Raw genomic sequence first — 14,205 nt, 5'->3', positions numbered from 1 at the left:
TCAAATGTCCACGGAAAATTCGCAGAGGCCGCGCATTCACAGTGCGCGCGCCCATCCCCTGGGCACTGCAGTGAAAACACTGACCCAGTACTGCACAGACCAGGTCTACTGATGGAACAGGAGCTGCGGGCCCGTGGCAGGTGGATGATGCATCTGATTACTGAGGGAGGGGTCCGCGGACACGCCAAAACGGACCGGACCTCCACCTCTGCTTCCTCCTCTGTTTCCATCGCACATCAGATGAGAGGAGGAGAGAGGAGGAGGAGCCTCAGAGCTCAGGCAGAGGGAAGGGGGCGGGGCTTTGGAGGGAGGCGGGTTGTTCATGTTCAAACTTTTACTAAGTGCTGTGAGAAATGCCACATCGGTAGGTATAGCTTTAAGTAGCAGAAGATGTGTGTAAATGACACTTCAGGCCACTGAGTCGGATCATTGGCCCAGTCTTTTAAAGCATATGGAGAACAATCCAACCCCAGTGAATTGAATATATTAATCCTTGTCAGAAGGCAATAGCAATTCAAAGTGCATCATGACAACTTGTTAGCGTGAGCAAACCAAGTTGAAATTCCATGTCTTTTTGGGGGAAAGGATTGTTTTCCCCCTCAGGTTTCCCCGCCCCCAGCTGCGATATCTTTGTCGACTGTATCTATGAGAAGGCAGGGATGACCAGCAGGAGGCAGCAGAGAGCAGGAAGGAGAGGAGCACCAGAAGTCAAGCATCCCCATCATGTATTTCAGAATTTACATGATGGGGATGTAGTAGTCATATTATGACATGAAATATTATGACATGAAAGCTTTCATGTTTAAACAGCATATGTTGTATTACATTCACCAAAAAAATTATCACATGATATTGGTAAAAGTTTGTATGTTATAATGTGCTCATTTCCATGGTATGACATGAAAAATATCTTGATGTAATATGAAACTTTTCTTGTTATGACATGAAATTTTAATCAGTTTTCAGTTTTCTGACCAGCGATTCACTTTTGTACATGTATTACCTTGGAAAATAAACATAAACAAAGTGTTTTTAGAGATATGCATGGGGCAACTGAGAGAAGCAAGAGTTTTTTTTTTCTTACAGAATATCATACACAGTATTAAAAAACAACAACAAAAAAAAAACACGTCAAAGGGGTTCAACCTGAAATGTCTATGCAAAATAGGAATAAAAGGAGGAATGTGTTGAGAGGAATGTGAAAACAAAATTATTCCAACTTAATGGCCAAGTGTATTAACATGGAAACCAAAATATATATAATAATAAAGCACTGACAGGTTCCATTTTACTGTCCAATGACTACTTTTGCTTTTAATAAGAATTGTTTTGTCCTGCTGATAATGTTTACATACTTTTGTATCAGTAAGATTTGTAATGACTTTTACCTGGCATTAAATACTCGGTTGTACTTAGGGAAATATGAAACTGAAAACCTCTTCCACTACTGCACATGGACAAATTATCAGCAAAGTATTATCTCTGATCAGTAAGCATATTTGCAAAATGTTATTTCCGTAATGTGACTATTTAATTTTGTTCTTCCTAGAAATCTTCTATCCAGTTAATGGAGATACAAGTCCTCAACTAGATGATGGAAGTTCTCCTTTAATAACCCTTCAAGGATCATTTGTTTATTTTGGACGGAAGTATAATCAGATTTATGTATGTTTTTCAGATACAATATTATATACAATAACAATGTTCATAGACAAAACCAAGGATGAATGACGTATACTCTACTAAACAATAAAATATAAAACTTTTTGCAGGTCAACAACAATGGACACATGACATTTCAAATGCCATGGTTCAATTTTGTTCCACAAAAGTTTCCATTACATGGACCCAGAGACGTCATAGCCCCATTCTGGACTGATTTGGACAACAGTGAAACTGGTGTGGTGTACTACAATCAATACACCAGTGGCACCATTCTTCAACGGGCTACACAAGATATTAATCAGTACTTCCCTGGGTTGAACTTTGTTGCCAGCTGGGTCTTTGTGGCAACATGGTATAAGGTTCCCTACTTTCCAGATACAGGAAATGTAAGTCAGCTTGGTTAAAATGAGAAAACAGAACAATATATAAACCTCATATTGTGACTTGATCTAAAATCTTGTCTCCAGGGCACAACTGTCCAAGCAGTGTTGATTTCTAACAGCCAACAATCCTTTGTACTGATGAACTATGGGGAAATAGCGCCAACTGTTATCAATGTACAGGTAGGAGCAACCAAATTATTTTTCAAGCTACTGGAAACAAATTCTATTCTTCTTCTTAATTTGATTTCTATTGTATTTTCTGCGTCCTTTCAGGCTGGATATGATACGATCAACTCGACTCACCATTTCACCATTCCTGGCTCTTACTCAAAAGCTGCGACAAGCAGTAACTCACCTTTCCGCCTGCAAAGCAACGTTAATATAGCGGGTCGCTGGGCTTTCCGCACAGATCATGGATCAAAAGGCTGCACCTTTAAGGGTAAGATAAGCAGATGCAAAGCTTTGCATTTATGATGACCACCTGTAATGTACAACCACAAATAATGATAAGAGGAGTGGTAAGGGAAATGAAAATTAAACAAGAAAGCACTAATATTAAAATTTATTAATTTAATTTAGTTTTTTCATTATAAATAGGTCGAACACAGCATTTTTTGTTTGTTTAATTAATTAAATTTAATGTATAAATACATATATGTATGTGCAGAAAAGGTGCTGTGAGTAAGACAGAGAGCGAGCAGCATGAGGCTGTCAGGTAATACTCAAAATTTGATTATATATTTGTATCTAAAACATGTGATGTCACATCTGTGAAAATCAATGTTGTAAGTAGCCTAAGCTTTCAAAAATTTCGTTTTGAGTATTTCAAATTGGTGTTAAATAGAGTGTAAAATTTTTAAACATAGCTTTTTCAAACATCCTAGTTTTATTTTGGATGCTTACATTATTTTACTTTGCATACAGAAACAGAATTAGTTCATAAAAAACAAAATACCATGTCAAGTACATCTTTAATTGTACTCTAGATATCAAAATAGCAGCATACAGTGTTTGTCACTGCAGCTGTGGACTCCGGTGGCTGTGGCGCTTTCCTTCCATGGGGTCTGCTCCTCCCTGGTGGGTGGGTGTCCCTGCTGCTGCACTGCGGTGGCAGTTTCTGGCCCTCTCTCACTGGTCAGGATGTGGCACTGTGTTGGTTGCGCCAGGTTGCTAGGGTCGGTGGCTGCCTCCTGGTGTGGATGGCTCCCTGAGACAGTGCCTCCTCTTTTACTTTTTGGCCCCTCTCATGCTCAGTCAGTGTTTTTAAAGTGTATGTGTGCTTGTGTTTGTGTGTGCGTGTGCACGTGTGTGTATGAAAAGTGCTATATAAATTGATTGACTGATTGACTGTGATGCCACCACTATATTGGTATTTAATCTGTAGGTATTGATACTTTATAAATTCATTTCTATGGTATATTTATTTGGTTCTATCGGTGTGTCCTCCTATGGACACAGAATAGAATCAAACCTATATCTGACAGCATTAATGCAGTAATGCTCGAGCAAAATAAGAAGAGAGAGAGCTGTGCAATAGAAACACCATACGTAATAAAACACATTCCTCTGACAGCTTCATGTTATTTACTTCTCGAGAACATATACAAGACATTGCATGTCATTTTTTTTCTAGGTGAGCCTGTGCAGCTGGGTGACTCATTCTGGAGTGACAGTACATGTGCACAAAAGTGCACCTGCACCTCATCAGGCCTGCAGTGTCAGAACCAGCCCTGCACCTTTTCTCAAATATGCAGACGTGATGCCTTTCAATTTTCCTGCCAAACAGTCCAGAGGCGAACCTGCACCATAAGTGGTGATCCACATTATTATACTTTTGACGGGGCTGTGTTCCACTTCCAGGGCACATGCACGTACATTCTGTCTGAGCAATGTGGTGATGGACAGCCCTACTATAGAGTAGAAGGTTCTAATGAGCATCGAGGCAGCACGCATGTCTCTTGGACACGACTGGTCAAAGTGTTTGTTTATAATGAAACCATTGAGCTTGTAAAAGGACGTCGTGGCGCGGCCAAGGTTAGTGGTTATCACAATAATTGTAATATTCAAATGTACTTATTGTAGAGCTTTTTTTTACTACAACATGCTGTCTTACAGGTCAATGGACAATTCATGACCACACCCTTCTTCCTCAACAATGGCACAGTCCAAGTTTATGAATCAGGTTTTTCTGTGACCATCAGCACTGTCTTTGGATTAGTTGTATCCTATGACGCAAATCATTATGTGCAGATTAGTGTCCCCTATGGTTACCAGAATAAGACATGTGGCCTGTGTGGGGACTTCAACAATCACCCAGAGGACGACTTTCGAACTCGGCAAGGCGTAGTTGTGAGCTCTGATGTTGTCTTCGCCAACAGCTGGAAAGCACCAGGAGAAGATGATGATGGTTGTGGGACTGGGTGTGGAGGTCTGGGCTGTGCTTCCTGTACTGATGCTCAGACAGCTTTATACGGCAACAGTGATCATTGTGGTATTCTTCAGAACAGCTCTGGGCCTTTTGCTGCTTGCCATGAAGAGCTTCCCCCACAAAACTTCATGGAGAGTTGTGTTTTTGACCTGTGTTTCGGGCGAGGATACCAACCTATTCTTTGCCAAGCCCTAAGTGCATATGCAAGTCAGTGTCAACAGAATGGTGTACAGCTGCCTAGCTGGAGGAGACAGGGCTTCTGTGGTATGTCTGTCAGTCATAAAAGTAAATTTGAAAGAACCTTTTATAAATTTATTCTGACCCCAGTGTCAACCTTTTTATGAATTTCATTCTAGAAATCCCCTGCCCAGCCAACAGCCACTTTGAGTCCCAGGGTACAGGATGTCCTGCCACCTGCGTCAATCCTAATTCTACCCAGAACTGCCCCCTCCCTGCTCAGGAGAGCTGCATCTGTAATTCAGGTTACATCCTCAGCGGTGGGAACTGTGTCCCTCATGCTCAGTGTGGCTGCAGTTTTGAGGGAAACTACTACCACTCTGGAGAAACTGTAATATTAGACCAAGACTGTGGGAGACAGTGTAACTGCAGTTATGGCTCTATGAGCTGTCAGCCCTATGGTTGTGGTCCACTTGAATCCTGCAAGTTGGAGGAAGGAGAAAGAGGATGCAGACCTAACAGCTTTGGCACATGTTGGATCAGGGGCCCAGGGTCATATCAAACATTTGATGGGTTGACATACCAGTATCCTGGGGCTTGTCAGCTGACCCTTGCCAAAGTAATGGGAATGTCCAGTCACCCCCACTTTGTAGTAAGTGCAGAAAAAGTCCCCCAAGCCCAGCAGGGCTTTGCTCGGGTACTAAAATTTGAGGCACAGGGAACACATGTGTCCATTGAGATGTCCAGCCACAGCAGAGTACAGGTAAGTCAAAGGAGCACATCTCTAATGTCTGTTTGGTATATCACCATTTTAATTGAGGCATTCATTGCAAAAAGACAATTGTAGCTGTAGTTAGAAAGGTTGTGTTTTATGAATATTGTTATGTTGTTTTAAAGGTAATATTTTGGAGACTTAAGCTAATGGATTTTTTTTTCTTGAAATAAATTTTAAAAAATCTTTATCTTGGCTTTAATATTTTTTTTTTAATGTGTACGTGCAGGTTGATGGCCAGCTCATCAGACTACCATTCACATCAGCCAACAGTGGAATTCAGATTTATCACAGCAGCATTCACAGCATCATCCTTCGCACTTCCTTTGGTGTAACTGTGCAGACAGTCTGGCCGCACTTTGTCAGAATCACTGCACCAGTTGTTTACAGTAGTTCAATAGGAGGACTCTGTGGTAATTTCAATGGTCACCCTCATGATGACTTCCGCACACCCAATGGTATCTTGGTCAACAGTTCTCAGGCATTTGGGGACAGTTGGCGAGATGGCTCCCTCAGTGCACACTGTGTGGAAACTATGGATCATAACAATGAAACTAATTTCAACACTACAGAGCACTGTGGCCTCCTTGCATTGTCAGGTGGGCCATTTTCTGCATGTTGGGACAGGGTGAATCCATGGCAACAGGTGGATGTATGTGTGGAGATTTTGAGGTCCTCTGCAAATCCAGCATCAGCGCTGTGTGAGGTCTTCCGAGATTATGCACTGATGTGCCAACAGAAGGGTGTTACCCTCGGACATTGGAGGAATGCAACTGGCTGTGGTAAGATGTTTCTCCCTTTTGCTTCAGGTTGGCTTTGACCTAAATACATGTTTGACTTCATTTAATCCACTTCTGTGTTTCTGTCCAGAGCTGACCTGTCCATCAAACAGCCATTATGAAGTCTGCGGAACATCTTGTCCTTCCACATGCCCCAGCCTCTCCTTCCCTTTCTCCTGTAACACTCCGTGCCAGGAGGGTTGTCAGTGCGATGATGGTTTTGTCCTCAATGGGAACCAGTGCGTACCACCAACAGGCTGTGGATGCCACCACCAAGGCCGCTATCGGCAGGGAGGAGAACAGTTCTGGGTTGGCGATGAATGTCAGAGCCTGTGTTCCTGTGATGGTATTACTGGACTGGTTCACTGTGTCCCCAATTCCTGTGGTGCCCAGGAGTCCTGTCGTGTGGTTGGAGGAGAGTACGGCTGCCATCCCAGTCCTCATGGCACCTGCTCTGCATCAGGTGACCCTCACTATCTGACCTTTGATCGAAATGCCTATGACTTCCAGGGAACCTGCCGCTATGTTCTGGCAACGCTTTGTAATGACACCACTGGACTCCACCAGTTTTCTGTGGAGGCCAGGAATGAGGCATGGCAAGGGCTGCCAGTTTCAATCACTGCTGAGGTTTTTGTGAATGTGTGGGGCTACAGAGTGCATATGTCAAGGCAGAACCATGGTGTAGTAAAGGTAAGATCAACCGTACCTGAATAGTTGGTGACATTCACAACTTTAAGATTAAATATGAATTTGAAAAGCCATTTAAAATGATGTAATAAATGTTCCCATTAAACTAGGATCAATATCAGCCACAATAACTCTGTTACAAAGTAGATCTGTAAGGATTAGTGCTTATGTCAACCATAATCTGATATGAAGTTATACATGTCAATAATATGTAAGAATGCATTTAAAATCATTTTAACATTCAGTGAATGTTTTGTTCTCACAATATGATCATAATTTAATTCAAATATGTATGGAAAAAGGTTTGAAGGGTAATTTATTAAAACCATCTTAATTTAGTTTTATATTTTTCCTTTATGGTAAAATGAAATCACATTTGTGTAACTGTTACATTTTAGTTGTGGTACTGGCCTCAGAAATCCACAATCATTGTGCAGTTTGAATAATGTATTTTTCCCAAAATGTTACAGGTGGATGGCATAACTAAGAATTTGCCTCTTCTGCTGGATGGAGGTCTTGTTTCTATTTATGCAAGTGGACTTCGCACATTTGTAGATACAGATTTTGGCCTCAGTGTCTCTTATGATGGACGGAGTACAGTGTCAATCACCGTACCTTCAAATTACAGGTATCTGCTCTCCTCATCCTCATTTGGATTAGGATAATTTTTCTCACGTATTTTATAAAATTTCCAATAACCTACAATCTAATACATAAATCTGAATATCTTTCTAACCATTTTCTTAAACACAGTGGGAGAACTTGTGGTCTCTGTGGAAACTTCAATGGAAACCGAAATGATGACTTCATGACTCCATCTGGAGTGGTAGTCACCTCTCCATCTGAGTTTGGGACTGCTTGGAAGGTGGTAGGGAACTACAGCTGCAGTGATGGGTGTGGCACTTCCTGTCCTCAATGTACCAATGACCAACCTGCTAGAGCTCAGTGTGAAGTGATTACAGCAGCTGATGGTCCCCTCAGCTTCTGCCATCAGCAGGTGGACCCAACGCCATACTTCAATGACTGTGTATATGATTTCTGTGTGTCGGAAAATCAAGGCTATGATCTTGTGTGCAGATCTATTCAGGCATATGTCAGTGCCTGTCAGTCTGCTAATGTCCGAATCTACGCTTGGAGACAAAACACTACATGTAGTAAGTCACCCAGTCAGAGCCTCCATCATCTAAATACACACAAATATCAGAAATGGTTTGTGTTTTTACTCAGATTGTTTCTTGAATCTAGCAATTGTTCATTATTATTGATGTAAATTATCATTAACATGACATATCAAAAAATATCTTTCTTCACTTTTTAAGGCATTGACTGTCCAGCCAACAGCCATTATGAGCTGTGTGGGACTGACTGTGGCCACACCTGTGCCAGCAGCATTGATGCCACCTGTGAGCATGTTTGCTCTGAAGGATGTTTCTGTGATGAGGGATTCCTGAGGAGTGGGACTGGGTGTGTTCCAGCGGAAAACTGTGGCTGCCAGTATGATGGCTCCTACTATAGTGTAAGTTGAAACAAATAACTAAAAATCCTAAATTCACTCTTGAGATACTAGAATAAAACCCTGTCTTGCATCAATTTCAGGTCCTTTTTTCTTGGTCAAACAACTATTGGTCTATTTGTTCTTAAAATTTTAATTTTCGTATTCCATTCAGTTAAATCTATATGGGTCCAATAATAATATAAAATTATCCTTTCACAAAGATTCTCACTTCGCTACATATTTGTACTGATTAATTTGGAATTACCTTTTGTACTTGCAAGCATACAATAAATACAGTCACCACCCCTCCTCAATGAACATTTTAGATGAGTCATACTTTTGGGTTTTCCATCTATTTTTTTTTTTTTTTTTTTAAATATTTCTATATTTCTATTTCTAGCATAATTTCTATTTCTAGCATAATTTACAAATCAGTTTAATCTTAATGATAGATGGGATAGCTCACACCAAATGTTCCATGCCAGTATACGCTTGAGATGGATCGTTGTGTGATATGTACAGTGATTCCATTTAAAGCTGCATTTGGCCTGCTAAGTGCTATGCATTTTGCTTTTGGATGTAGGCTGGTGAATCCTTTTGGACCGATGGCTGCTTCCAAAATTGTGCATGCCATGCTCCCAATGACCTGCGTTGTTCTTCTGCATCCTGCACCGTTTCACAACAGTGTACCATCAGAAATGGCCAGCTGGGCTGTTTTGATCAGAATTGCATCTTTGAGGGTGACTAAAGCTACACTACACACTTTTAATACGAGTTTAGACCAAATTAAATGGAAAATTATTCTTTTGTATTGACATGAATACCACAAAATGGTTATTTCCTGTCCTTGTTATTTTTAAGGTGAGCCTGTGCAGCTGGGTGACTCATTCTGGAGTGACAGTACGTGTGCACAAAAGTGCACCTGCACCTCATCAGGCCTGCAGTGTCAGAACCAGCCCTGCACCTTTCTCAAATATGCCAACGTGATGAGTTTCAATTTTCCTGTCAAGCAATCCAGAGGCGAACCTGCACCATAAGTGGTGATCCACATTATTATACTTTTGATGGGGCTGTGTTTCACTTCCAAGGCACGTGTACGTACATTCTGTCTGAGCAATGTGGTGATGGACAGCCCTACTATAGAGTAGAAGGTTCTAATGAGCATCGAGGCAGCACGCATGTCTCTTGGACACGACTGGTCAAAGTGTTTGTTTATAATGAAACCATTGAGCTTGTAAAAGGACGTCGTGGTGCGGCCAAAGTTAGTGGTTATCACAATAATTGTAATATTCAAATGTACTTATTGTCAAGCATTTTGTGTATTTTTACTACAACATGCTGTCTTACAGGTCAATGGGCAATTCATGACCACACCCTTCTTCCTCAACAATGGCACAGTCCAAGTTTATGAATCAGGTTTTTCTGTGACCATCAGCACTGTCTTTGGATTAGTTGTGTCCTATGACGCATATCATCATGTGAAGATCAGTGTCCCCTATGGTTACCAGAATAAGACATGTGGCCTGTGTGGGGACTTCAACAATCACCCAGAGGACGACTTTCGAACTCGGCAAGGCGTAGTTGTGAGCTCTGATGTTGTCTTCGCCAACAGCTGGAAAGCACCAGGAGAAGATGATGATGGTTGTGGGACTGGGTGTGGAGGTCTGGGCTGTGCTTCCTGTACTGATGCTCAGACAGCTTTATACGGCAACAGTGATCATTGTGGTATTCTTCAGAACAGCTCTGGGCCTTTGCTGCTTGCCATGAAGAGCTTCCCCCACAAAACTTCGTGGAGAGTTGTGTTTTTGACCTGTGTGTCGGGCGAGGATACCAACCTATTCTTTGCCAAGCCCTAAGTGCATATGCAAGTCAGTGTCAACAGAATGGTGTACAGCTGCCTAGCTGGAGGAGACAGGGCTTCTGTGGTATGTCTGTCAGTCATAAAAGTAAATTTGAAAGAACCTTTTTATAAATTTATTCTGACCCCAGTGTCAACCTTTTTATGAATTTCATTCTAGAAATCCCCTGCCCAGCCAACAGCCACTTTGAGTCCCAGGGTACAGGATGTCCTGCCACCTGCGTCAATCCTAATTCTACCCAGAACTGCCCCCTCCCTGCTCAGGAGAGCTGCATCTGTAATTCAGGTTACATCCTCAGCGGTGGGAACTGTGTCCCTCATGCTCAGTGTGGCTGCAGTTTTGAGGGAAACTACTACCACTCTGGAGAGACTGTAATATTAGACCAAGACTGTGGGAGACGGTGTAACTGCAGTTATGGCTCTATGAGCTGTCAGCCCTATGGTTGTGGTCCACTTGAATCCTGCAGGTTGGAGGAAGGAGAAAGAGGATGCAGACCTAACAGCTTTGGCACATGTTGGATCAGGGGCCCAGGGTCATATCAAACATTTGATGGGTTGACATACCAGTATCCTGGGGCTTGTCAGCTGACCCTTGCCAAAGTAATGGGAATGTCCAGTCACCCCCACTTTGTAGTAAGTGCAGAAAAAGTCCCCCAAGCCCGGCAGGGCTTTGCTCGGGTACTAAAATTTGAGGCACAGGGAACACATGTGTCCATTGAGATGTCCAGCCACAGCAGAGTACAGGTAAGTCAAAGGAGCACATCTCTAATGTCTGTTTGGTATATCACCATTTTAATTGAGGCATTCATTGCAAAAAGACAATTGTAGCTGTAGTTAGAAAGGTTGTGTTTTATGAATATTGTTATGTTGTTTTAAAGGTAACATTTTGGAGACTTATGCTAATGTAATTGTTTTTTCTTGAAATAAATTTTAAAAATCTTTATCTTGGCTTTAATATATTTTTTAATGTGTACGTGCAGGTTGATGGCCAGCTCATCAGACTACCATTCACATCAGCCAACAGTGGAATTCAGATTTATCACAGCAGCATTCACAGCATCGTCCTTCACACTTCCTTTGGTGTAACTGTGCAGACAGTCTGGCCGCACTTTGTCAGAATCACTGCACCAGTTGTTTACAGTAGTTCAATAGGAGGACTCTGTGGTAATTTCAATGGTCACCCTCATGATGACTTCCGCACACCCAATGGTATCTTGGTCAACAGTTCTCAGGCATTTGGGGACAGTTGGCGAGATGGCTCCCTCAGTGCACACTGTGTGGAAACTATGGATCATAACAATGAAACTAATTTCAACACTACAGAGCACTGTGGCCTCCTTGCATTGTCAGGTGGGCCATTTTCTGCATGTTGGGACAGGGTGAATCCATGGCAACAGGTGGATGTATGTGTGGAGATTTTGAGGTCCTCTGCAAATCCAGCATCAGCGCTGTGTGAGGTCTTCCGAGATTATGCACTGATGTGCCAACAGAAGGGTGTTACCCTCGGACATTGGAGGAATGCAACTGGCTGTGGTAAGATGTTTCTCCCTTTTGCTTCAGGTTGGCTTTGACCTAAATACATGTTGACTTCATTTAATCCACTTCTGTGTTTCTGTCCAGAGCTGACCTGTCCATCAAACAGCCATTATGAAGTCTGTGGAGATTCTTGTCCTTCCACATGCCCCAGCCTCTCCTTCCCTTTCTCCTGTAACACTCCGTGCCAGGAGGGTTGTCAGTGCGATGATGGTTTTGTCCTCAATGGGAACCAGTGCGTACCACCAACAGGCTGTGGATGCCACCACCAAGGCCGCTATCGGCAGGGAGGAGAACAGTTCTGGGCTGGCGATGAATGTCAGAGCCTGTGTTCCTGTGATGGTATTACTGGACTGGTTCACTGTGTCCCCAATTCCTGTGGTGCCCAGGAGTCCTGTCGTGTGGTTGGAGGAGAGTACGGCTGCCATCCCAGTCCTCATGGCACCTGCTCTGCATCAGGTGACCCTCACTATCTGACCTTTGATCGAAATGCCTATGACTTCCAGGGAACCTGCCGCTATGTTCTGGCAACGCTTTGTAATGACACCACTGGACTCCACCAGTTTTCTGTGGAGGCCAGGAATGAGGCATGGCGAGGGCTGCCAGTTTCAATCACTGCTGAGGTTTTTGTGAATGTGTGGGGCTACAGAGTGCATATGTCAAGGCAGAACCATGGTGTGGTAAAGGTAAGATCAACCGTACCTGAATAGTTGGTGACATTCACAACTTTAAGATTAAATATGAATTTGAAAAGCCATTTAAAATGATGTAATAAATGTTCCCATTAAACTAGGATCAATATCAGCCACAATAACTCTGTTACAAAATAGATCTGTAAGGATTAGTGCTTATGTCAACCATAATCTGATATGAAGTTATACATGTCAGTAGTATGTAAGAATGCATTTAAAATCATTTTAACATTCAGTGAATGTTTTGTTTTCACAATATGATTGAAATTTAATTCAAATGTGTATGGAAAAAGGTTTGAAGGGTAATTTATTAAAACCATCTTAATTTAGTTTTATATTTTTCCTTTATGGTAAAATGAAATCACATTTGTGTAACTGTTACATTTTAGTTGTGGTACTGGCCTCAGAAATCCACAATCATTGTGCAGTTTGAATAATGTATTTTTCCCAAAATGTTACAGGTGGATGGCATAACTAAGAATTTGCCTCTTCTGCTGGATGGAGGTCTTGTTTCTATTTATGCAAGTGGACTTCGCACATTTGTAGATACAGATTTTGGCCTCAGTGTCTCTTATGATGGACGGAGTACAGTGTCAATCACCGTACCTTCAAATTACAGGTATCTGCTCTCCTCATCCTCATTTGGATTAGGATAATTTTTCTCATGTATTTTATAACATTTCCAATAACCTACAATCTAATACATAAATCTGAATATCTTTCTAACCATTTTCTTAAACACAGTGGGAGAACTTGTGGTCTCTGTGGAAACTTCAATGGAAACCGAAATGATGACTTCATGACTCCATCTGGAGTGGTAGTCACCTCTCCATCTGAGTTTGGGACTGCTTGGAAGGTGGTAGGGAACTACAGCTGCAGTGATGGGTGTGGCACTTCCTGTCCTCAATGTACCAATGACCAACCTGCTAGAGCTCAGTGTGAAGTGATTACAGCAGCTGATGGCCCCCTCAGCTTCTGCCATCAGCAGGTGGACCCAACGCCATACTTCAATGACTGTGTATATGATTTCTGTGTGTCGGAAAATCAAGGCTATGATCTTGTGTGCAGATCTATTCAGGCATATGTCAGTGCCTGTCAGTCTGCTAATGTCCGAATCTACGCTTGGAGACAAAACACTACATGTAGTAAGTCACCCAGTCAGAGCCTCCATCATCTAAATACACACAAATATCAGAAATGGTTTGTGTTTTTACTCAGATTGTTTCTTGAATCTAGCAATTGTTCATTATTATTGATCTAAATTATCATTAACATGACATATCAAAAAATATCTTTCTTCACTTTTTAAGGCATTGACTGTCCAGCCAACAGCCATTATGAGCTGTGTGGGACTGACTGTGGCCACACCTGTGCCAGCAGCATTGATGCCACCTGTGAGCATGTTTGCTCTGAAGGATGTTTCTGTGATGAGGGATTCCTGAGGAGTGGGACTGGGTGTGTTCCAGCGGAAACTGTGGCTGCCAGTATGATGGCTCCTACTATAGTGTAAGTTGAAACAAATAACTAAAAATCCTAAATTCACTCTTAAGATTCTAGAATAAAACCCTTTCTTGCATCAATTTCAGGTCCTTTTTTCTTGGTCAAACAACTACTAGTCTATTTGTTCTTAAAATTTTAACTTTTGTATTCCATTCAGTTAAATCCATATAGGTCCAATAATAATATACAGTTATCCTTTCACAAAGATTCTCACTTCGCTACGTATTTGTACTGAT

At 41.9% G+C, this 14,205-nt stretch overlaps 1 protein-coding gene across 1 annotated transcript; it reads left to right on the top strand.

Moving 5' to 3' along the window:
• The first annotated feature begins 1,422 nt into the window (after positions 1-1,422).
• Positions 1,423-13,979, top strand: LOC115439410 (alpha-tectorin-like). Its single transcript, XM_030163252.1, is given in 17 exon segments — positions 1,423-1,489; positions 1,550-1,665; positions 1,773-2,051; positions 2,133-2,228; positions 2,322-2,487; positions 3,682-4,082; positions 4,164-4,740; positions 4,833-5,416; positions 5,655-6,207; positions 6,296-6,894; positions 7,362-7,519; positions 7,645-8,045; positions 8,211-8,258; positions 11,865-12,463; positions 12,931-13,088; positions 13,214-13,614; positions 13,780-13,979. Coding segments are annotated over 17 exon segments (5,403 nt in total).
• The last annotated feature ends 226 nt before the right edge of the window (positions 13,980-14,205 follow it).

This window comes from Sphaeramia orbicularis, chromosome 19 (assembly GCF_902148855.1).
Source record: "Sphaeramia orbicularis chromosome 19, fSphaOr1.1, whole genome shotgun sequence".
Lineage (NCBI taxonomy): Eukaryota > Metazoa > Chordata > Actinopteri > Kurtiformes > Apogonidae > Sphaeramia > Sphaeramia orbicularis.
Note: the sequence above shows the minus strand (reverse complement) of the source record. Positions and strands in the feature narration are given on the sequence as shown.